The sequence below is a fragment of the Martes martes genome, assembly GCF_963455335.1.
Source record: "Martes martes genome assembly, chromosome: 3".
In the NCBI taxonomy this organism is placed as follows: domain Eukaryota; kingdom Metazoa; phylum Chordata; class Mammalia; order Carnivora; family Mustelidae; genus Martes; species Martes martes.
The window spans coordinates 167,752,861-167,776,604 of record NC_137890.1 but is presented as its reverse complement, the minus strand read 5'-3'; the positions used below and the strand labels follow the sequence as shown (position 1 = coordinate 167,776,604).

Below are 23,744 nucleotides of genomic sequence, written 5' to 3'. Positions count from 1 at the left end.
CCCCCTAAATCTCTCTAGCCTCATCTTCCACTGGTCTGCTTTTCACTCTCTTTCAACCCATGCCAAACTTAGCGCAGTGCCCCAAGCCTTCTCCATACCCCTGCGGGCCTTTTGCAAAGACTGTTCCCTCTGCCTAAAATGTTCCTCCTTCTCTCGGGTCTCCCAGCTAACCCCGACTTAGTTTTGTATCTCTGAAGGAGCAAGCTGTCCTCCGAGAAGCCTGCTCCTCCTTCCCTGACTCTGTGAATCCCCGCAGCCACAGCCTCAGGGCCCCTCCCTTCTTCTGGACAACACAGGTCAGTTTCATGACCCGTGTTTCATGAGGGTAGGGATTAGGTCTGTATTTGCTCACCCTTGTTTCTCCACTACGTGGCTGGGTGCCTGGCACATAGTAGATGTTCAATTAAAAACGTGGTGACAGCCGCCCAGCAGAGGAGAGAGAGACCAATGAGGAGACCAATGAGGAGAGACAGACCTGAGACTTGAAAGCCATGATCCCCTCTGAGATGGGAGCAGAAGCGTGTGGAGAAGGATGGAGAAGAGGGTGGAGGCTCCTCCTGGAACACCTGAGGCCATGCCAGAGTCCTTCTGCCCACCCCCAGGCCCAAGGCAGGAGCCAGGCCTGGACTGGGACCACTGCAGAGGCTCCTGGGGCCAACCACTCCCACCTGGGGCCACTGGGGCTGAGCTAAGTGGAAACAAATGTTCTCTGGCCCTTCTCACTCAGCCCAGGCCTGGCGAGCAGCCCCTCCCTCTCAGCCCCTGTTCCCCTTCTCCTCCTTGGGGCCCCTCCCCAACCCCCCTCCAGTTCTTTCTCCCTTTGACTGATGGAGTGATTGGAAGTTTAGGGTGTAGGTAGGGTTGAGAGCTATGGAAGATGTGGGGAAGGTGGGCTCTGTGGGGAACTGGGATCTGGGGTGGGGGGATCCCTTGGACAAAGGCCCAGAGGGGATCTCAGAGGAAACTTGGCTCGTAAGGCAGGGATCCTCTGGGCGCAAGTGGGAACCAGTCCTTTGAGCTCCTACCCTTGGCTGTAAAGTCATACTCTCCGGACTTCAGGTGGGCTGGGGAAAGCTGGAGTAGAGTAATACAGAAGGGAGAGGAAAGTGTGACCATTTTCTTTCTCCTACCCTCCCTCTCTCTAGAGGGCTAGGCTTTCCTCTCCCTGTTCTCCAGGAACTAGAGATAGGGGCCCGTAGGAATTCTCAAGACCCAGTCACCACCCAGAAGGAATGGCAGTCAGGTCCCCTTGCTGGGGAGGGGGGAGGGAAGGCGGTGCAGAGGGAGGGAGAGAGGGAGGTTACTGGGAGGGGAAGGGTCACAGGCCCAAATTCCTGGGCTCCTGCAGCTTCAGTCATTCTGAGAAACAAAGAAGCAGAGAAAGTGATTTAGAGACAGACACAAATAGAAACTGAACTATGGAGATGGGAGAGACGTGAAAAGACACAGAAAGACGGCAAGAGAGGATCCAACAGACAGAGGGCTCTGCTTTCCCCTGCGGGGACTCCGATGTTATCTCTCTCCAGCTGCCTCTCTCCCCCTCCCCAGTCCCCACCTCTGCTCCTCCTCCCTCTCCCATCCCACAGCCAGACATCCCCAGGCTCCTTCCCCCTCCTTCTGCACCAGGGCCTCCACGTGGAATTAAAGGGTTCTCAGAACTAAAGGCAGAGCAACAGAGGAAGAAGTGGACGGGGCCCAGTGCCCAGAGAACAGACAGAGCCCCGGTCTGAGGGGCAACACTGCCCTCCATGCTGCCCCCTTCTGGGCTGCTGAGTTCCAGTCTTCTGTGATGGTCCCTCCACATGTGTGTCTGAGCAGAGGTGGTGTGAGTCCGGTGGGGGTTGGGGGGGTGCGTGTGTAATCTCCTTGAAAGCAGGCACGTGTCTCAGCCGGAGCCAGCCCTTCTGTGTGTCCATCTGTACCTGTGCGTGAAAAGTGACTCAGCATTGTCTAGGGGAGGCAAGGGTGTCCTATGGTTTCTATGGGGTCACCTGGACCCCAGTTGCCTGGGTGTGGGTGTGTGCAAGTGTGCACATGTGTGCACGCGTCTTGATCTGTGTGTACCTCTGTCTCTGTCCCCCAGCCCCGCTCCATGAAAAGTCTTCTAGGGTGATAGTGGGGTACCAAAGCCTCAGGAACATCTGAACTCGTCTCTCTAAAGGTTTGGAACATGTAAGGACAAAGGTCGTTGCTCTGGTTTCTGCCCAGATGCCAGCCAACCCCTAGGTGAAGGTACAGAGAAGGCAAAAGAGAGTGAGCAGAGGCACCGTCATCTCACCGAGGCCAGGGCCCATGGATTCTGCAACAGGACCCAGGGGGATGGGGAGGTGAGGGCTTGGGGGAATCGAGGGATGGCCAAATATTCTGAAAGATTTGGCCAGAGAGAGTGCTGCAGGAGGGGTGGGGCGATCTGTGTGTGTTTGTAGGAAAGGTGGGGGGTGGGGTCAGAAGGGCCGCCTGCGGGGGAGAAGGCTTCTTGGCAAACGCCCCAGTTTCCTGCGCTGATCCCTGCTCCCTGCCACTGCTCCCAATTCTGTTGTTTCAATAACATCATTTTTATCCACCCCACAGAGAGACTGTGTCTTTGGAGAGGGAGGCGAGGGGCCGGGCCAGGGCATGAGGGGGTGGTAATGGAAAGAGGCTGGGGTCTGGAGACAGCAGGGACTAGATTTGGGGCGCTCCCTCCTCAGGCAGAGGCAGGGCGGTCCCAGAGCCCTGGTCCCCTGATGACAAAGACAAATACATTAAAATTCTTGCCTCAGAGAAGAATGCAGGATAGGGAGAGCATTTCATAATCTGCAATAACAGTAGCAGGGTGGGGGCAGGGGTGGTTAGGGGACTCAGAACCCGGGCAGTGGTTCCCAGGGGTCTGGTCACTGGCCACCTGCAGCCTATAGGAACCCCCCAAACTCTCCAGATACCTGTTTAGTACCATCCGGCCTGAGTGTGTGTCCAACCTGGGTGCGTCTTTGAGTGTGCTGTGTCCAGAGTTGGCCTTGCCCTGCAGAAACAGTAACTGTGTACACAGTTGAGGTGCAGAGGCCACGGGTGACAGCCGGATGCCAAGAAAGGCCAAAATGGGAGGGGGCGACACCTCCGCCACTAGGGGACCCACCCACGGTCCCTTCCCCTTCTCTAGACTGCTCCAGCCCCCTCACCAAAATTCTCTGTCCCCAGTACAGGGGATTAGACTGACACAGCCAGGACACCTCAGGCCATGGGGTTGGACTCACAGCAAACCTAGGAGCTTCCCCAGGTGCTCATCCACCCTTCCCCAGGTCAGCCTCGCCTCCTGGGTTAGGGCATCTATGATCATCTGTGGCATCCTGTTAGTCCCCCAGCTTCATCACCATTCACTTGTCCTCACTCGCTGGGTGACTCAATCTTGCCTTCTCTCTGCTCACCAAGGATGTTTATCTCTCTGGGCAGCGGCCTCACTCCCAGAGTTCAGGTGCCATCTCCACCCCCAAAAGACCAGGAGCTTTCCTCTATGTGCCTGAAGTTTCTACCACTTGGGAAATCCACCCCACCCCACCCCCCTTAAAGGTTGATGCTACTCTAGATGTTGACGATAGGGAGACTGGCCCTTGCTGTGGAATGTCCTGCACCACCTGTCCCTCGGCACCCTTGGGGCAAGCAGGCGGAGGGGCGGAGCAGGGACTGCAGCCACGGCCAGTCCGCTGGGTGTGATGAATGGAGCTGTCCCTCCTCCCCACGGGGCCTTTGATCTCCCCCCATCGTGGGGGGGGGGCAGGGGCATCAAAGACATTTTTGTGGCATTAGAGAATCAGATAAACGCCATCTCACCTGCAGCTGGCTCTTCCACCCTTTCTGGCCCCGGCCAAGTTGGGGAAAGAACGCGAGGCAGGCTATGCGCGGACACGCGAGGGCCGGCTGCAGCGAGGTCTGCCCTCCTACTCTCTTGTAAGTCTGCAACCTCAGCTCTATCGCTCGCTCACACGTGCGAGCGCTGGAGCGCAGGCCATTCAGGAGGTTCCTCTGGCTGTCTAATCTCCCCCTTCGCAGCCCTCCCCCGAACGCGGGCTTGAAGAGGCGGGGTGGCTGGGGAGCGAGAGTGGAGGCCTAGGGCTTCCTCCTTTCCTCGAGGAAAGACTGAGAAAGGGGCGTGCAGCGCGGAGGCGGGGCCGGTAAGGGGTGACCCCTCTTGGGTCCGCCGGTCCGACTGTCGAGTTCGGCACCCCTCCCCGGAGCACCCAGCTACCCAGGAGGACTTCCTCTCCCGGCCCCCGCTCCAGCATTTCCCTCCGAACCCCCCCCCCAACTCCCTCATTCCTGGGAAGTTTTCTCTCTTTACAGTCAACAAACCTGTCAAACGTCTCCCTTCCAGCCCGTCCCCCATTCCCAGCTCCTCTCCACCCCCCCCACTCCTCTCCACCCTGCTTCCCCGCCCCTCCTTGCCCCCGACTCTGGGCGGCGGCGGGGGGCTCCCAGTCCGCGAGAGGCGAAGGAAAGGGGCAAGGCAGGCGGGTCCCGCAGCCACCGGCGCTCTCGGGCCCCGCCCCGGGACCTCGCACCCTCCCTCGGCAGAGCTCCGCGCCTGCAGCCCCGGGGCGCACGGCTCTCTCCCGAGAGTCCCGCCGCCTGACTGTCGCAACTGCCACCCCACGGCCCCCCTGCCCCCCGCCCCCTCCCGGGCCCCGCTCCCCTCCCACCCCCGCCCCCGGCTCTGATTTCTTCTCCCGAGCGAGCTCGGCGGGAGACACAGGCGCTGGCTGCCCCGTCCGCTCTCCGCCTCCGCCGCGCCCTCCTCGCCCGCGATGGGCCCCCCCGCCGCCGCCGGAGCCATCGCCTCCCGGCCGCCGCCGCCGCCGTCGCCGCGCTCGCCCTGAAGCCCGCGTCCCCGCGCGCACCGGCTGGCCGCGCAGCCTCGCCCCCTACCGCACCGGCCGGCGGCAGAGTGCTCAAGATGCTGCCGCCCGCGCCCTCCCTCCTCGGGCTGCTGCTGCTGCTGCTCCTGTGTCCCGCGCACGTCGGTGGACTGTGGTGGTGAGTGCTGCGTCGGGCTGTCTGTCCCCGCGCGGCTCCCGAAGCTCAAGGGTGGGGGCTTCGGGACTGACTGGGGGGGCTCCGGAGCGCGCTCCAGCTGCCTCCAGCTCTACCTGCGAGCGGAGCCCAGCCCCCGGGAGGGGAGGTGCGTGCCGCTTTCCTGCCGGCCCCTGCCTGGGCCACTTCTAAACTGCCACTCAGACGTTCCTCAACCTCCACTCCGCACATTCTGTTGTTATTTCCTCCTACCTTTGCTACACACCCTTCCCCATCCTCCCCTTTCCCCCTCTGGTTATGCGCTCAGTCCAGGTCCTCAAGGAACTTGCACGTGGGCAGGAAAGAGCTATCGGGCAGACAGGGGAAAGATCTGTAGTCAGAGATCCGAAGAAAAGAATGTGTAAGGAAGGCCCTGGATTTAGGGGAGGAGGGCTGGATTTGTGGGAAAGAGAGGAACAAGGTGGGAAGCCACGAGGCAAGGAGGGTCAAACAGCTGTCTCTTCCCCGCCTTACTTTGCTCAACAACCCACCAGCTTCTGAGTGCTACTTCAAAGTAGACAGTAGTGGCGGGGAAAAACGTAAAGGGAAACTGAGTCAGGACCCCGGCTTTCTCTACGTCTTCCTTCCGGAGCAAAGAAGAGGAAGAAAGACTGGAAAGGAACCCGGGCTCCCGGTCCTTCCAGATGCGGGGGTCAGGAATAAGAAAATACAGTCTCGGAGTTACCGGAATCGTGAAGGGTCCTTGTGGAAGTGAGGGAGGCCTGGCTAACTAGGGAATGGGGACGTAGCCTCCAGACCTGGCCCTACCTAGAGCAGACACCTACGGAGCTAAGGTCTCGGGAACTTTGAGTCTTGGGGATGGAGAGCAACTAGGAAAGTGGATGCCGGGTCGGGACCTCTCAGATCTGGAGTCCGTAGACTTTTTTTTTTCCCCTTCCCGGTTTTTCCAGAGCTGCAAAGACCCGCCCGGAATAGCTGGGTGTTTAAAGAGGGGGGACTTGGACAATATCACTAGTGCATCAGCCAATCCTAAGAAAGCAGGGTCTGGTCTATTTGCATAGCGCTATATCATTGGCTGGATTCTCTATCCTCCACTCCTCCCCCACCCCCCGATTTCGAAGGAGGGGTGGGGCAGGCAGATCCCTCTCTTCCAGGGAGATAGGGAGCTGGATGCCCACACAGGGAGCTGCTGGCTGAGATCCCTGTTTCGTGATGCGGGAGAGATGTCCCTCGGGGTGTCAGGGAAGGAGCAAATCGAGGATGACCCAGGTCCGGGCTAGGGGACTGCGGCCTTAGATCCTGGCTTAGCATAACTTAGCATAATGATAGTATCGGTCTTGAAATAACTCTGAGATCCAATCTCGGCCATTTGCTAAATCTGTGACCTTGGATAAGTCAGTTCTCCCTACACCTCAGCGTCTCAACTATAAAGGTGGGAAACAGTCCCCTTATGGGGCGGGATAGGAGGATTTGGTGTGGGGACCTACAAAATGATCTGACGGTGGGAAGTGTTCTGTAAATATTAAGTCCCCTCCTTCACGCTGCGGGTTCTCCTGGCCAGAGTCTGTAGGGGTGAAAAGGAGGATTAATTTAAATTTAAAATCCAGGGGCTCTTGGGTGGCTCAGTCGTTAAACATCTGCCTTCTGCTCAGGTCTAGATCCCAGGGACCTGGGATAGAACCTCTCCTAGGGCTCCCTGCTCGGAGGGGAGGCCTGCTGCTCCCTCTCCCACTCCCCCTGCTTGTGTTCCTTCTCGCTGTCTCTGTCACTCTCTCTCTCTGTCAAATAAATAAATAAAACTTTAAAAACAATAAATTTAAAATCCAGAGTCCCAAGCAAAACTTTGTAAAGGGATCTCTGTCTAGTGTCACAGACTCATATACTTTCTCATTTTGCCATTTCTCAAGGCATGGAGACGGGTCTCTCCCTGATTGTGGTTGTCCTCCTTCTACTCCTTTTCCATTTCTCCAAGTCATTCTTATTCTTCCAGGTAAAATACCACATCCTCCATAACACTGTTCTTTGTCTTTCCTCTTTTGCCTTCTGTGTGCTCCCACTGCGCCCCATGCACTGGGTAACTATGCTAGTTACTTCATTTTACTGACAACCATCCCCTCTGTGGTCCTTCTTCCCTGCTCCTGGAAGGCAGAGTCTTTGTCTTTGGACCCTGGAGGCTAAAGGGGCTGGGGAAGTTTTGTGGAGTGTTGCTGAATTGGTTGATTCACCTGAGACTTGTGTCTGTGGGGGTTCCTTTGTTCAGGAGGGGCTGCTGCGTGGGTGACAAGCCAGAGGGAGAGAGGCCTGGTCCCTTGGAGACTGACCCTGGAGTTAGGAAGCCGGGAGTGGGGGAGGAGGTGAGGAGGGCAGGTGTAGGAGAACACAGGGGCCTTCATGGCTGCAGCTGCAGGGCGAGCTGGGTGAAGAGTGAGGGGCTGGGGTGATAAGGTGTCCAGCAACTGCCACTCTCAGCTGCTTCTCAGAGAGAACCTGCCTCTCCCACCTGCACAGGCCCCCTCACTCTCCTCTGTCTGTTTCTGACACTTCATTCCTTTGGTCTGATCCCAGATTCCTTTCTTGGGATCTTTGACTCTACTTGCTTACTCTCTTGTCCCCACCCCACCATCACTCTCCAAGATCCGGTTTGGGCTGGAGGGGTGGACCCAGCATCCCCGGTGGCCTAAGGCTCTTGCCACTCCTTGCCCACCCCTTGCCCCCACCCCCAGCACTGCTACCCATACCAGCTTTACTTTGGCTAGGAATTTTATCAGGCCCAGAGCTTCCAGGCTGTTCCCTGATGTCTAGGACCTAACTGCTGGCCCTCTTGTCCTTGCTTCTCAGAGAATGCTAGCCAGACCAGAGCTCTAGCAGACAGAAAGGTGGCAGCCATTGTAGTGCACTCTGACATTCTGGTAGCTGCCAGGCTGGGGACAGAGAGGACCCCAGGAACTCTGAGTGACTAGACTGCCCTGTTAGGAAAGGAGGGTCCTGTAGGGGAGTGATCCAGGTCCTGGAATAGGCTCAGGTACCCGGCTCTGGATTCCAGAAAAGTTTCTCTTCCACCTTCTTTCCCCCTCCTCCTTCCCCCTCCATGCAATGCATGCTTTTTAAACTCTGCCTCCGGCCTCTCGGTCTGTGTCTTTCCCATCTGTAACCATATCTTTGTAAATCGCAGAATCCCAGATTCCAAGACATTGGCCAGGCTCTCTTGAGGTCATTTTGTCCAGCCCACTGCCTCCAGGCCATCCAGCCTATGCTCTGGCCCTGACGGATCCCATTCTGAGAGTGAGGCAGAGAGGGAAAGTCTGGCTTCCGGCACCCTTCCAGCCTGCTCTGAGCCCCTCCCACCCTCCCCCAGGAAGTTCTTCTCAATGTCTGACCCATCTTTATTTATGCCTTCAATCAGTGGTTGTGGAAAATAGCTCACTCACAGAATAGCCATATCAGTCTCCCTTCTTCTCCCTTCCTCTTTCTGTTTTATATTTTCAATGAAAGAAACCAACCCTCCCCCTTGTTCCACAAGCAAAACAGCACCCAGTCTCACTCCCTTCCCCCATCACATCTTGCCTTTCTCCCCCCTCCCACCCCTTATGGAAAGGAAATAGGAGCTAGAGGCCTAGGACAGTCTCATCTCTGGCCCCACAGGGAGGCAGGGAAAGGACCCAGGCTTCTTCCTGACACCCAGGTTTTCCAGCTGAGAGCCCCCCCCCCCAGCTCCAGGCTGGGCTTGGCCACCCTCTTCCACTGCATCTTTAACTGACCCTTTGTGGGCAGTCCGGTAGCTGGCCCCCATTGAGCTCAGGGTGGGGTGGAGAATGGGGGTGGGGTGGCCATCCAGTAGCCCCCCCTCCAGCCTCCCGCCTTGGCAGCTTCCCCTGGAGGGAGACAATGGGGCTGTGAGCAGAAAAGGGCAGGGGCAAAAGGAGGCTGGCTTGATTCGGCCCAGAGCCCACCAGAGGGCTGGCACTAGGACATTTCCTGGGGGGGGGGGCAGCCCCCTCCTGCCCTGTTCTCATCAGAAGCCAGGAGTTGGTGGGGGGGGTCAGTGGGAGGTTTGATCACCAGGGCCCAGTGAGGGGGATTCCAGAATGTGTACTTTGATGGAGAAATGCAGCTGTGGACGGGATGAAGCGAGGGCGGGGGGTGCGGGCAGCAAGGCCCTGGTCAGCCTGGCAGCAGGGCTCCCAGCCAGCAGAGGGGCGGGGGCGCCAGGGAACACAGTAGCCTGTGCCTGGGGACTGGGCAGAGCGCCCTCTAGCCTGTGTCCTCCTTCCTGCCCCGGGTGGGGTGGGGTGAGACCTTGGGTGCTTCCCCTGATGTGCCTGAGGCGGAGCTGAGCAAGCGAAAGGTCGCTGGGAGGGATCTTCTGTTTTCCACCTGGCCTCCAAAGCGGTTTCCTCTGGTTCCAGGCCCCTGATTTAAGCCAGAAATTAGATCGAGGAAGGACTTGGAGATCGTCTAAGCCAATCTTCTCACTTATGTTTAGAAGTCCAGCAAAGTCCAGGGACAGGAGGGGACTTGCCTTGGGCCACCCAGGAGGCAGGCAGTGAGGACCAGGGCTGGGAGTCTGCCTCCTGCTCAGTACCTCTTCCCTGCATTCAGTGAGGGGTGGGGGTCAGGAGAAGGGTATAGGGCCATTCTTCCCATGGTTATTCCTTAGCTTGGGAGAGCAGAGGGACATGACAGATTCTCCTCAGAGAACCCACTGGAGGGTCAGTGTGTCCATTCCTTCTCCTCCCACGGCCCTGACCCACAGGAAGCCCTCTTGATGGGTGAAGGCCTTCAGGGAAGGGAGAGCCCCTGCCTCTCCCAAGAGCTACAAGAAGGGGAGCGGTGTGAGGAGCCGGGAAGGGCAGTGTCCAGGATGGGGCAGTGGGAACCAGATTATGGGAGAGGGGTGGTATGGGGTGTCTGGTGGAATGGGCGGTGGGGAGGTAGGGGTTAAAAAGGAGCTGGGGCATCACTGGCTTTGATGTGGGGGTGGGGGTAGGGGCTGGGGGAGAGGGAGCAGTAATTACCGAGTTAGACAGAGCAGGACAGGACGGGCGGGCGGGCACAGGCCCGGGCCCAGCCGCCTCAAGCAGCCGTCAGGCAACATTTTTCTGCCCCTTCTCCACCACCCACCTCCCCCACCCCCGTGCAGCCCCCACCCACAGCCCCGGGGCTCAGGGCTCCCTCTGCTGGCTTCTAGGAGGTGGGGGTCAGACTAGGGACCCTGGGGGTGAGTGTGAGGAAATAGAGGGGGTGGCGTGAGGCCCTTCAGAGGAGGCTGGGCGTAAAAAGGGTTTGTGATCTCCTCAGCCTCAATAACCCACCCAGGAGTGCTCTCTGGGGGAAGGGAAGGGGTCCTGGTGGGTGCTTCTGGTCCAGGGGCACAGCCGGCAAAAGAGGACATAACTTAACGCAGGGATCCTAGCTGAGGAGTAAGGGCAGAGAGTTGGTGAAAAGGGTGTTCTCGAGAACCCACAAAAGCTGCCTGGGCTTCTACTCCTTGTCCTGCACTGGGCAGGCTCAAGAGATGAACCCAGGTGTGGTCGGGAAGGCGACAACCTCTTGCTGGAGCTCAAGGTTGGGACAGACCCCTTCCCTGTGTACCAGAGAAACAGGCAGGTGTCATTAATTTCCATTTCATAGCTGTGGAAACTGTGGTTCAGAAGGTTAGGACTCATTCCTTCAACAAATATTAAGTTCCAGCTTCACGTGTGAGGGACTCGCTAACATCTTAGAACAAGCAAATGGCAGAGCCCAGATCCAAATCCCAATCGCAGACTCCCCAAACTCTGAAGGTGTGCTATTGATGACATTATATGACCAGAAAACAAGACAAAATAGTCAAATGAGGGACACCGGGGTGATGCGGTGCAGGAGGGGGAGGTCAGTGAGGGCTGGGGCTCAGGGGTGGCTCCTTGCAGCAATGAGATCTGAGGTGAGCTTGGAGACATGATTTCAATGGCTTCAGGATTGGGAGGGCATGGCTCTGAGTCCAGAAAGTTAGAGGTGTAATCTGGGATGAATGCAGAGTTAGCCAACCCCGCTAAGAGTGAGGAAGGGCAGCGGGGAGGAGGGCAGGTGAGGGCCCCTGAGGTCTTCTGATAATCTCATGTGGTCATCACCCTCCAGCCCCTTTGGTTTCAAAAATATTCACCTAGGGGCACCTGGGCGGCTCAGTCGGTTAAGCACTTGCCTTCAGCTCAGGTCATGATCCTGGGGTCCTGGGATAGAGCCCGGGCATGCTGGGCTCCTCGTTCAGCATGCTCCTCCCCCTGCTCATCCTTTTTCTCTCTCTCTTTCTTGCAAACAAATAAATATTTTTTTAAATTTTTAAAAAATATTCACCTGAATTCCTTGCAGTAAGGATCTGTCCATTGAGTGGGCTGCATCTCACCTCCCTCCTTGGATGTCTGTCTGTATAATAGGGGGTAAGGTGGTTAGAACAGGGCTAGGTGGTTTCTGGCATTCCCTTTCGCCCTCTGAATCTGGGCATGAGAAGATAGTTTAGGCCAGAATCTGGGGCCCCTAGGGCTTAGATCTACAGATGTTGCCAGTAGGAACTGGCTGGTCCCCTAAAGCCACCTCACTTGGCTATTGACTCTACCAATCAAAGCCCCTGGGAGGGAGATCTTGGCACCAGCCAAGTCAGTTAGAATGGCCAACCCTAGGCTTGTCCCTTCTTGTCTGCATACTGATTTCTCTTGGGATTAGCCTCATTTTTTTCTATGCCCAGGAATGGCTATTTGATTAGGATCTCAGATCCTACATGCTACACATTCTCTGTTTCCTACCACCACTGGGCTCCAGCCCCCCAAACATGCAGACGCTCCCATATGGGCCCATCTTCCCTGGGCTGACCCAGGGCCCATGCCGACTCAAAGACCAAAAAAGCAGAGTTGATTCCCTAAGGAAGCAGAAGGGAAGAAAGGAGGATAAAGGAAGAGGAGAGATGGGGAGATGCCCCCCCCCACACTCTTCTGGACTTTTCTTTCCTGAGACTTGGGGATGGGAGCGAGGACAGCAGGGCAGGGAGGAAGCTGGTCCCTTGGGATTCTAGCTGCTACTATTGCCCATCCCTCCTCCTGACCAGCTCGTAAACAAGCCTCTTTCCCAGGCAGCCAGCCAGCCCGGGGAGCCAGACCCAGACCAGCAACTAACTCTGGGGCAGCCCCTCAGCCCTGCAAAGGGCTGGCCCCGCCTCCTGGAGGGCCCTACCCTTCCTGCTACTCCGGATCCTCTCCTATCTCTAGCCCCTGGCAAGCAGACAAGGTCTGGAGCTTTTTGCTTTTCTCCTGGCATACCCACACCCTCTCTTGCTTCCCTAGGGTAGGAGGAGTGAGAGGAGAGGGATGGGGTCAGAGTAACCTTGAGAGGATAAGGCCAGCCAACCTTGGGAAAGTAGGGAGTTAGCAGAGGGCAGGGTTGGGATGGGGAGGCTGGGGAGCTTAGTGGCATGGGGGGGATGTAGAGGGGAGGGAAGATGAGTTTGCAGAGCCCCACACTCCCAGGTGGCAGGCAAGAACCTGGACAGCCCCAGGGAGGTTGATTCCCTGCCTTTGCATCCAGTGTGGGGGGAGGGGCTGGGGAGAGAGGAAGCTAATCAGGAGTCCTGGAATCACATGTGGGCAGGGGCCTGGCCTCCAGTTGAGGACATTGTCCTTAGACAGCTCATTCATTCATTCAAAAGCCTGTATTAAAGGGTTTCATTGTAGTATTATAGTGATCATTCATAACGTGCAAACTTTCATAATAAAAACTGGGGGAAATATGAACTAAGCACCTAAAAATCTGCTATGGGAAGCAAAAGAAAATATCACTTCTAACTCCCAAGGTGCTCATTGTCTTATTTTCTGACCCTATACAACCATGCTGGAAGCTGCCTCAAATCCTTGTTGTAATGAGGTGGATAAGTGGTTTGGGGGGGGATAGATGGGGGGGTAATAGATGATCCATGGATAGATAGAGAGATAAGGACTGATCTACACTTGAAGGTCACTGGGCCCCTGGGAACCAGCTTGGGCTGCCCTACCCCACCCGTGGCCCACTCCCCATCACTCCATCCACCACCACTTCTCTAGGGTTGGGAAGGGGTTGGAGCTGGACCCTTCCAAGCTTTGGTGGGAACGTGGGAACGCAGTGACGAGCAGGTCTTAAGCGTGAAGGAAGGAAGGTCTGGGCTGTAAGTCTCTTCACTGAGAGAAGAATCATGGCTTCAGGATTACTTGGGTAGGGAGACTGACAATGATCTGACAGGGTGGAGTCTGGTGTGGGGGAGAGTAGGAGACCTTAGAGGACAGAGGTTATACATTTTCCTGGAACTCCCTCTTCAAGCATCTCACTACCCAGAGTTAAGAAGTTCTATCTTAAGACCTAGATTCCACTCTCTGCTGTTCAAGCCCATTACATCTCTCTGCTGCTCAAGCCCATTACATCTCATTGTCCTGGGGCCTGAACATGCCTGGGCAGCCTGTACTTGCAGAGCAAATGGGGTGGGCACAAAAGCTGAACTGAAAAGTAGGCCACCTTGACCTTTGGCACCTAGCTCCCACTTTCCTCTACATTTTCTATCTCCTGGTGCCACTTCTCCCCAGTGGGGAGTCTTTATCTGCCCTCTGCTGAAGGGTTTTGGGGGATCTTGAATGACTCTCAGGTCCAAATGCTCCCCCCACTCATTCCTATAGCGCCGGGATCCCAGCTAGGCAGTCAAGTCTGAGCAATCAGATTAAAGCAGTTCCACTGGGTTCCCTCTCTTCAAACCAGTCACTGCCAGAGACATCAGGGCTTGGCTTGCTGCCCTGCTGCTCTGAAGAGGTTGCAGACCCTGGAGCAGAAGGGTCGGTGTCACTTACTTCACAGTCATGCTTCAGAGTCTCGGTCCCCAGCTACTTCCTCCTGCTCTCCGGTTCAGGGAAGCAGGCTATCATGGTGCCAGGGGCCCACCATAGAGATAAAAGCCCAACCTCCCTGTTTTACAGGACAAGCTGACCTGGCCAGGGGGTTGTGGCTGCCTGCAGAGCTCCCCTTCCTAGCCATTCTAAAATCCTATGGCCTTCCATATCCCTGGGATTGGCCTGTCTTTCCTGCATCAGGGCTATTCAGCAGCCAAAACCAGCTTGTTGTCCACTAAGACCAGATCCTTCTTTGATACTGCCTACTTTTCTCTGCATCTCTTTATGATTTATGACTGTTTTTTAATCTGAGAGTTTCCGTGATCTTCCTCCTGTTCATTTCTTCCTTGCCTGCCTTTTGGCTCACCTGGTGCCGCGTGCCTTGACCTTGAGTCAAATTCCTATAAGGATTTATTAATGAAGATATGCACAGAAGGATAAGACTGAATCCTTGCCTTATAGCAATTTTAGTCTAAAATCTAGTTAAGAGGGGCCCCTCATTCGTTAAGCGTCTGCTTTCAGCTCAGGTCATGATCCCTGGGGTCGTGGGATCGAGCCCCGCCTCTGCTCTCTGCCCAGCAGAAAGCCTGCTTCTCCCTTGCCCACTCCCCCTGCTTGTGTTCCCTCTCTAGCTATCTCTCTCTGTCAAATAAATAAATAAAATCTTTTAAAAAAATGAAATAAAATCTACTTAAGAGGGGACATGGAACAGTAGGAGAACCAGACAGGACAATCTCAAACCCGGTTCGGGTGGGGGAGACAAGAGCCGCATGCCAGCCCTTAGCCCTGGGCTGAGCCGGGCTGGTCTCCCTCCCCATCGCCCCAAGCCCCCTGAGTCATACCCTGGACCTTCCATTCTTTGCTTTCCAGGGCGGTGGGCAGCCCCCTGGTCATGGACCCCACCAGCATCTGCAGGAAAGCACGGCGGCTGGCAGGACGGCAAGCAGAGCTGTGCCAGGCCGAGCCAGAAGTGGTGGCGGAGCTAGCCCGGGGCGCCCGGCTTGGGGTGCGAGAGTGCCAGTTCCAGTTCCGTTTCCGCCGCTGGAACTGCTCCAGTCACAGCAAGGCCTTTGGGCGCATCCTGCAGCAGGGTCAGTGGGGGCAGAGCACCCAGGGAGCGGCTTTTGCTTCTCTGGGGGATCAGTGGGGAGGGAAGTTGGAGGAGCCTGCCTGAGCCCCACCCGTCCCACGAGTCTGTGCGCACCCTGTCCCGACCCTGTCTCCCAGCCACTCAGCCTTGCCCCTCCCCGCACCCCGCACCCCCGCGCAACCCGGGCTCTGTCTTGCCCGCTGACTGCCCCTCCCTGCGCCCGCAGACATCCGGGAGACCGCCTTCGTGTTCGCGATCACGGCTGCGGGTGCCAGCCACGCGGTCACGCAGGCCTGCTCCATGGGTGAGCTGCTGCAGTGCGGCTGCCAGGCACCCCGCGGGCGGGCCCCGCCCCGCCCCGCCGGTCTGCCGGGCACCCCCGGGCCCCCGGGCCCCGCCGGCTCCCCCGACGGCAGCGCCGCCTGGGAGTGGGGAGGCTGCGGCGACGACGTGGACTTCGGGGACGAGAAGTCGAGGCTCTTCATGGATGCGCGGCACAAGCGGGGACGCGGAGACATCCGTGCCTTAGTGCAACTTCACAACAACGAGGCGGGCCGGCTGGTGAGTGGGGGCAGGGCTGGGTTAAGAGCCTGTGTGGGTGTGAATGTGCCAGTATGGGTGGGTGAGGGTAGCGTCTGTGGGAGCGTGTTGGTGGACGTGTGTGGAAGTGGGGGTGTGCGCGAGGCCGTGTAGGTGCAGGAGTGTGTTAGGGGTGTGGAAGCCACGTGGTAGAGAGGGACCACTTGGGGAAGGTGGGCTGGGAGTGTGGAGGGGTGCTGGGAGGTAAGGGGGCCAGCCTGGAAGAAGGAGTCCCCTGGGAGGCTGGGAGGGCCTGGCGCTGGTGGTCTAATGGGCAGGGTTGGGAGGGGACTCCCAGGGAAGAAGACTCTGGGCCTTTAGGGACCTCAGGTAGGCCAGACAAACCTCTGAGACCGGACAGATGGGACAAAGCTTGGGGTAGGTGGAGACCTAGCTGCCCCAGTAGGGGCAGAGGAGGGTGACAAAAGCTGGGGATGAAAGAAAAGATAGAAGTTGGGGCAAAGGTATGGGGTCTGGAGGTGGAGGAGTCTGGTGAGGCCGGGAGGGGCTAGAACAGGCCTAAGAGGGATGGGCTAGGAAAGGTGTGAAAGACAAAGAGTAGAAATTGGTGAAGGTAGGAGGGAGTCAGGCAGAGGCCAGGAAAGCTGTGACCGAATCTAGGTACTTGCCAACTGGCTACCCACCAACCCCGGAGTGGGTCCTGCTGGGGATCCTGGCAGCCTCTCCCTTTCCCTCTGCAAGGAGGAGGGCCCCATGAGCTCCTTTTTAGGGACAAGAAGCTGTCTGGGTCAGAAGTTTCCAGCAGGGCGTGTGAGGAAGGACAGAGGCCTGGGGGTGGGAGTGGGGCATGGTAAGGGGGCGGGGCACACAAGTCTGTAGATCAGGTTGGCTTCTGGACTCTGAGCTTCCAGAGATGATCTTTCTGGGTCATCTGACACCATAAATTTCTAGAGGGGTTGTGACTCTGAGACCTCAGCTTCAGACACAAAATAGCAAATAAGGGGCAGGAGTTCTGGGTTCCAGTTCTCAGTAATGCATTCACAGTGGGCCCTCCAGCACCCTAGGCCTCAGTTCTAGGGTACTCTGGGGATGCCCCCACACACATCCTGTGTCCTCCAGGGTTCAGGCCTGAGGCATCAGGCAGGGGCTAAGAGGGGGCCCAGAGAGGAATGTCCGGACAGGCCCACATACCTGTCAGAGACGGGTGGGGAGGGGTGGCAGAGACAGACGCCCAGGAGGCCGGCTCTGCGACTTTGCTCAGCCCTGCCTGGGGCCGTGAGGGGCAGCGAGGAGAGGGGGGCGGGTTGATAGGTTGGTAGGAGGAAGAGAGTGCGACAGCTGCAACCCTTCCGCGCCTCCCTCCAGGGAGAATTTCACCCCTGCCGTCCATTATGCTTTCTCTCCCATTCCCTGACTTTGGATCCTGCGGTCTCTGTGCTAGTAGGTACAGCGCCCCACTCCCCCCACTTCTCTTACTCTTCCATCTTGATCATTTTTCCTTCTCTCGGAGCTTTTGCTTCCTGGATTTTCTCCTGTCCACCTTGCGCTCTTCTTTTTATCTTTGGTCTGCTCTTTTCTCTCTTCTGACCACCCCATCCCTTCCCACCCTCCCCACCTTATTCTAGGTCAGTTCTCTGGGCCTTTCCAAACCACGCACCCCTGATCTGTCCCCATCCGCCCACTCCTTTGCTCCCCGCAGGCCGTGCGGAGCCATACGCGCACCGAGTGCAAGTGCCACGGGCTGTCGGGCTCGTGCGCGCTGCGAACCTGCTGGCAGAAGCTGCCCCCGTTCCGCGAGGTGGGCGCGCGGCTGCTCGAGCGCTTCCACGGCGCCTCGCGTGTTATGGGAACCAACGACGGCAAGGCTCTGCTGCCCGCGGTCCGCACTCTCAAGCCGCCGGGCCGCGCCGACCTCCTCTACGCAGCCGACTCGCCCGACTTCTGCGCTCCTAACCGGCGCACCGGCTCGCCCGGCACGCGTGGCCGCGCCTGCAACAGCACCGCTCCGGACCTCAGCGGCTGCGACCTGCTGTGCTGCGGCCGCGGGCACCGCCAGGAGAGCGTGCAACTCGAGGAGAACTGCCTATGCCGCTTCCATTGGTGCTGCGTCGTGCAGTGCCATCGCTGCCGCGTGCGCAAGGAGCTCAGCCTCTGCCTCTGACGCGCCACCCGGCGCCTGCGGGACCTCTGGACCCCAGCGGGGGCGCTGCCCACCTTCTCCTGGCCACAGGCCATCTCCCCATGCCTCCGGAAGCTGAGAGGCGGTGGGGCTGGAGATACACGGCTGCCCAGGAAGGCCCAGGGCGCTGGAGAACAGCACCCCCCACCCCGCCCCCAGGGAGCGCTCTGGAGGGCTTCCGGGAGGAGGCTACGCAGTCCCTTTCGCTCTTTGGCCCCTATATGGAAACCAAAGAGCCAATCTCTAGGCCTCTGGATGCAGGACTCCTTAGAACTGTTGGCCATGGGGTGGGTGGGTGAGTTTCGTATCAATAAAAATATTTAAACCAATAGGACTGGGCCCACAATTTGGGAGGGGAGCTGGGCTCCCCGGGGGGCTGCCATGGGGCCAGGCTTCTGAAGGAGTGTGTAAAGGAAGCTGGTTTTGACAGAACTCACATCCTGAGGTCCCTGTCTTCTCACCTGTTGGATTAGGCTCTCCTGGTCACCTAGTGATGAGCCACTCTTGTCACATTTCTCGGCCTGGATCTGCAAGCTGGGGAACACCTAAGCCATCCCTCTTTAAAGGAACAGATTGAACAGGTCTAGGAAAGCAGACCAGAAGCCTCCGGTAGTGTACTCAGCTCTCAGATCAGCCCTCATCTTAATTCTGGGGGACTGTGACACTTTCATCTGCCCTTCTGTTTCTGTGGTCCCTGGGGAATTCGAGGGTAGACATTTAGGGCCACCCAAGCCCTTAGGATTAAAGCACTTTATAAACTGTAGAATGTGATGAAACGATGTTATTAGTGACATCAGACTTTGTTACCATCAAAACTAACTTCACCTGCATTAGCTTCCAAAAGGCAGCCCTGAATAGCATTTCTAATCACACTCAGAGGGAGATGAAGCAAAGTTGTCCCAAGCTTTCTCTTGGCACCCAACCACATTTCCTTCCTTCTGGTTCTTTCTCAGGAAGCTGATGTTGAGGCTAAAGGGACAGAGAGGAAAAGGTTTGAGGTTCTGTGTTCTCCAGAACTGAATCTCATGCCTCCATCTTCCTCTAGAGGATAGGGGAGGGCATAGGCAAATGGCTGGGATTCGGGGGCCCCCAATTCTCCCACCGTCCAAATACTGTAGTGGAGAATGACTGTCCCACCAAGGTATGTAGGCAAAGCATGAGCTCTGGATTGAGGCACTCTGGGTTGGAAACTGCTGCTGCTTAGAAGGTGGCAATATAGGCACGTTAGCCTCAGTTTCCTTAGCTGTACAATGGGAACACCGTCATGTCTCAGTTATCTATTACTGCATAACAAACAACCCCCAAATAATTACTTCTCATAATCCTGTAGGCTAGGAATTTGCCAGATTTTAGCTTGGTGGTTCTGCTCCTTATGGCAGAACTATTGGCTGTGGTCCTTCACATGGCTACCTCCTGCAGTGGCTGGGTTGGGCTGGACAGTCTAAGAGACTTTCCTCAGATGTGTCTAGTGCCCCAGGCCTCTGCCCTGGCCTCTTCCTCTCTGTGTAGCTAATTTGGGCCTCCTCACAGCATGGTGGCTTTGGCAGAGTCAGACCTCTTCTCCAGACTGGCTTTCAGAATAGGTGGTGCTGCGTTTGAAGGCAGAAGTTCCTTAAGGTCCAGCTTTGGAAGGTAACACAACACTGCTGTCACTCGCCATTGGTGGGCCCACATCACAGAACCAGCCAAAATTCAAGGGAAGGGGAAATCAACTCCACCACTCAATGGGAAAGCACCAACACCATCATAACCCATTCACTTTCTCGTAGAATCATGGGGAGGATTTTTTTTTTTTTTGAGATATGGAAAGCACTTAGTATAACCCTGAGCACAATAATTTATGTCAAGCTTATATTTAATAAATGGCAGTTAGTGTGGGAGTGGGGATAGCTGATGTTCTCAGGGAAGACCCTCGTTGCAAATGAAGATACCCAACTCAAACTAGCTTAGGTCAAAGGAATGAATTACTGGAAAAATAATGAAAAAGGGAATTAATTAACTGGAAAGTCCAGAGGTAAGACGGAATTCAAGCACAACAGGACCCAGGGGCCCAAACAAGGTTGTAGGTCTTCCTCCCCTGTCTTCTTCCCTCATTACTATGCCCACATCCATAGTTTCTACCTTATCTCTGCTCTTCTTTTCATACTGTCCTCATTACCTCCTGCTGCAGATAGACTTTCTCTATATGCCAGCCCTATGCCCACATTCTTAGAGCTGGTGGTCTAAAATAGAATGGTTTTCCCAGCAAAAGCCCTAAGGAAGACCCTGATCTGACAGCTTGGGTCACTTGCCCATCCCCAAACCAATAACCATCCAGGAAGATGCATTACCATGACTGGGACTGGTGCCCCCCAAGATTGCAGGTATTGGGGGCAGAGGAGGAGAGAAGAGCGTTTCAAATGAAACAAAAGGAAGGGGGAACTCATCCTGGACGTAACAGACCTAACCCACGCCTTCCAGTGCATCTGTCCTCCCTCCCCACAATGCCTCTGCATGGACCTCTTGACGCAGCCTGGTTCAGTCCTCGAGAATCAGAGAATCACGTTGCTACCCCAGAGTGAAGCATGTATGGAGAGGGGGTATCAGGTGGCAGTGGGAAGGGAAGGACATCTGAGTTTTCCTTTCTGCCTCCTCCTGGCTCCCTTAGGTCAAAGGCCCTGGGCTTCAGGGAAGTGTCACGGAGAATCTTGACTCAGCACCTCTCTACTCAACAAAATTTGTATAACTTACCAAGGGGGAGAGTAGAATTGGCATCGTGGGCCACATAGAGAAGAAATGAAGCTCCCTCAGTAGCTTATATCCACAGCTCTGCCTTCCCCAGAGCTGGGTTCAATACGCAAAATATGTAAATTATAAATAAATAACAACCTCCTGCACTTCTATCAGAGACCACTAGAGGGCGCACAGAGTCCGGCTTCCCTATTAACAGAGCCCTATAGACAAGACCTGCAAGACATTTGGGGAGTTCAGAGAGCCGTAGGCAGGAGAGGGTGGGATGAAAAGAAGCAAGGACACCCACAGACAGCTTGGGTCAAGCTGTTAGGGTTCCAGACTGTCTGGGGCCTCTGGGGCTGACCTGAACGCAGGGCTGGGATGCTTGCTTCCCAATCTCTATTGTCAGGTCCTAGTGAGTGGTACAGAGTGGGTGCTGCCGGACTCCATGATGCCACAGAAGGAAACCGAGGCAGTGGCATGAACTGATACCACCCCAATCAGGTTAAAAGGAATTCAGAGAAAGTAGTATGATACAGTGAACAAAAGGCTTACTGTTAGCTTGACCTTGATCAAGTCTATAAATCTCTCTGAGCCTGTTTTCCCGTCAAAAATGGGGGTGCCTGATAGCTTTGGAGTACCTGGTAAGAGGACATTGCAACCTTCAAATGGCTAGTTGTATGCTCTCAGTCCATCCTCTGGGACCAAGCTCAGTGGGAGTCTGAGAAATGGCTTCTGTGCTGGGTGAGAGCCTTGGCTTGAAAGGCACCATTTTGACCATTATCTTGGCCATGTTTAAGCTCAGAGACAGCTCTGTGCCCTTGCACAGCTGCCTTGGAAGAAGGCTGGATGCAGAGCTCAGAAATGCCCCCTTACCACCATACCTTGCTCATCTCCTGCTCAGCCCCAGGCACAGTCTGAGCCATGAAGGTTCCCTGCTGACTGAGTGGTGGGGAGACATGTGGTACCGGGGAGATGGTGGAAGAGCACAGAGGTGCCCCAGATGTGTGCATGACCACATCAGGAACAGCCAGAATGCAGGAAGCTGGGTGGGGAAGCTGCTGGAATAAGGCCAAGGGCTCACTTCCCCCTGCTTCCGATGACCATCTCATTGGAGGAGAGTTCGGGACTAAAGCAGCAAGTTAATCCCCTTACCTTGCTGAGGGGCGCTGGTCCCTGAGGCCTGAAGGAGAAGATAAAGGAGCTCCCTTATGGGTCTGGGGCTCCTTCCCTCTCCTCTTCACCAAGACAGACTTCTCTTGCAGAGGCTCAGGACTGAGCCTGGCCTGGACTGGGTTGGGGCCATGAGGGGCCCACCTGTTCTCACCCTGATGCCTCCCCTTGCCCTCCCTTCCCTGCAGCCTCCTCCAGAGTTGCCACAGCTGGAACCATTCTCCAAGATGCCTTTCATCCCCAGTGCTCCCCCCACCCCCAGTGGCCCCTATAATTGTGGTCTCAGCTGGCGGCTGCGGGGGCTGGGGCTGGGCTGAGGGCCAGGGCCCAGGGCAGGGCCAGGGCGGGGTCTGGGGGCTGCTGATAGGGGCTTGCCCCCTGGCCGGGGGTCATTTGGAATTAGGGCTCCAGTTGCAGACCCTCTTTCTGGACCTCATCTCTGCATATGCCAAGGTCCTGTGCCTATATATGCCTCTCCTTGTCCTGAGAAGCGCCCCAGGCTTGGGCACATTTAGACCCTCGTGACATCAGGCCAGAACCATGCCCAAGTGCAAACAAGACTTGAGAGTCATTATTTGCCTCCATTATCGGGCTTTCCAAAGAAAGGGTCTTCTCCCTCTCTTTTACACCTCTATATTTCATGAACAGTAGGGGGTGGGGGACAGAGAGACCTTCCCTTGGCAGAGGCAGGTCAAAGGGGAAAAAAAATGGCCTCTCAAGCAGCTCAGCAGAATTTCCCAAATTTGGTCCTCACTAAAATCACTGGAGATAACCTAGACCTTGCCCCTGGGCAGGCTGATTCTGCTGCATGGGACCCAGAATCAGTATTCCCCACAATGGCCTATCCCAGGGGGTACATACGATGCATCAAGCATGGAAAGGCTGGTGTGAGCTCTACCCAGGGAGTAAGGAGGTCATGAATGCATTCCCTGTCCCACCTTGGGCCTCTTCCTAATCCTTTCTGCACCTCAGTTTCCCTGACAGCCAAAGGATACATGACTCCCAGCCTGGCTTGTCCCTGTGGGGTCCTCTCCCAGCCCAGACTCACTGCCTCCTTCCTGTGCTGAGTCTGGTCCTGCTCTACCTTCCCCATACTCTTCCCATACTCTAGTCTCAAGCTGTCCTTGTCCCTGTAGCATGGCAAAGGAAGAGTGGGGAGGGCAGGGGGTGGCTGGGGTCAAACAAGGCTCTGGCTGACGCAGACTGCTTCCTGCCCCCGGCTGTTTTCCTGCTGTCCAGCCAGACTGCTCCCCTCCATCGCCCCACCCCCACCCCCAGCAGCCTCAAGCCCTTAATTCCTGACAGCTGCGGTGGCTGCCGGCAGAGATGGGGGGAAAAGGGGGGGTGGGAGGATGCCGTCAGCCTGCTGTTGCTCAGGCTGCCCCTACCACCTGACAGTCTGGGGACAGGGAAGGCCCCACCCCTCTCCAATTCCCCAGGGATGGGCAATTCCAGGAATGGGCCCCTTTTGTCTCAGAGCCCAGAGTTTGTCCTTAAACCAGGAGAGGACAATGAGGTTGAGAGTGAGGTGTGTATATAGACTGGAAGTCTTATGCCCATTTTACAGAGGAGGAGGCTAAGGCCACAGTGGGAGTACGATTCCCTATCAGGGTCCAGGTTGGAACCAGGAACAGAAGCTGGAGCCTCTGTCTCCAGCCTTCTGATTTCTCAGGCCCTGGCCTGGGTCTCCTATACTCACTCCATACTGAGATGAGCTCAGTGTTCAGCTGGGGTGGCAGGACAAGAGGAAAATCCCAGAGAGGAGTGGGCCTGAGCCAGAAGCCTGGGTTGGGGTGGCTCCCAGAGAGCCAAGTACAGGTACCAGGACCAGCCAAGAGCCAGAGCATCTGCAGGAAGGCCCGGGGCAAGCAACGCTCAGTGTTGGGGCCACTGCTACTATGTGCAGGGTCAAGGGAACTGGGCTCAATTCCAGCTCTTGGACTAATTTGCTGTGTGACCTTGAGTAAGTCGTGGCCCTCTCTGAGCCTCATTATTTTCTTTTGAAATAAAAGGGGACAAAATAAGATGACCCCCAAAGCACACTTTGGGGATTAAAGGGCTCACTAATCCCTCTCCCGGGGTGTGTCACCCCAGGGAGCTCTGCTCCCAAACAAGCATTTACCTTCATTGGCTCACCGACTAGATGACTAGATGAGGTGGGCTTCAATAA

General features: G+C 56.4%; 1 protein-coding gene across 1 annotated transcript; it reads left to right on the top strand.

The window, feature by feature from the left end:
- Nucleotides 1-4,927: 4,927 nt before the first annotated feature.
- WNT6 (Wnt family member 6) lies at nt 4,928-17,671 on the top strand (the record flags this gene model as incomplete). The annotated part of the gene is made up of 4 exons (XM_080798831.1): nt 4,928-5,007; nt 14,751-14,971; nt 15,197-15,531; nt 17,210-17,671. The coding sequence occupies 4 exons, from the start codon at nt 4,928-4,930 to the stop codon at nt 17,669-17,671; spliced, it is 1,098 nt and encodes a 365-aa protein (XP_080654957.1).
- Nucleotides 17,672-23,744: the final 6,073 nt, after the last annotated feature.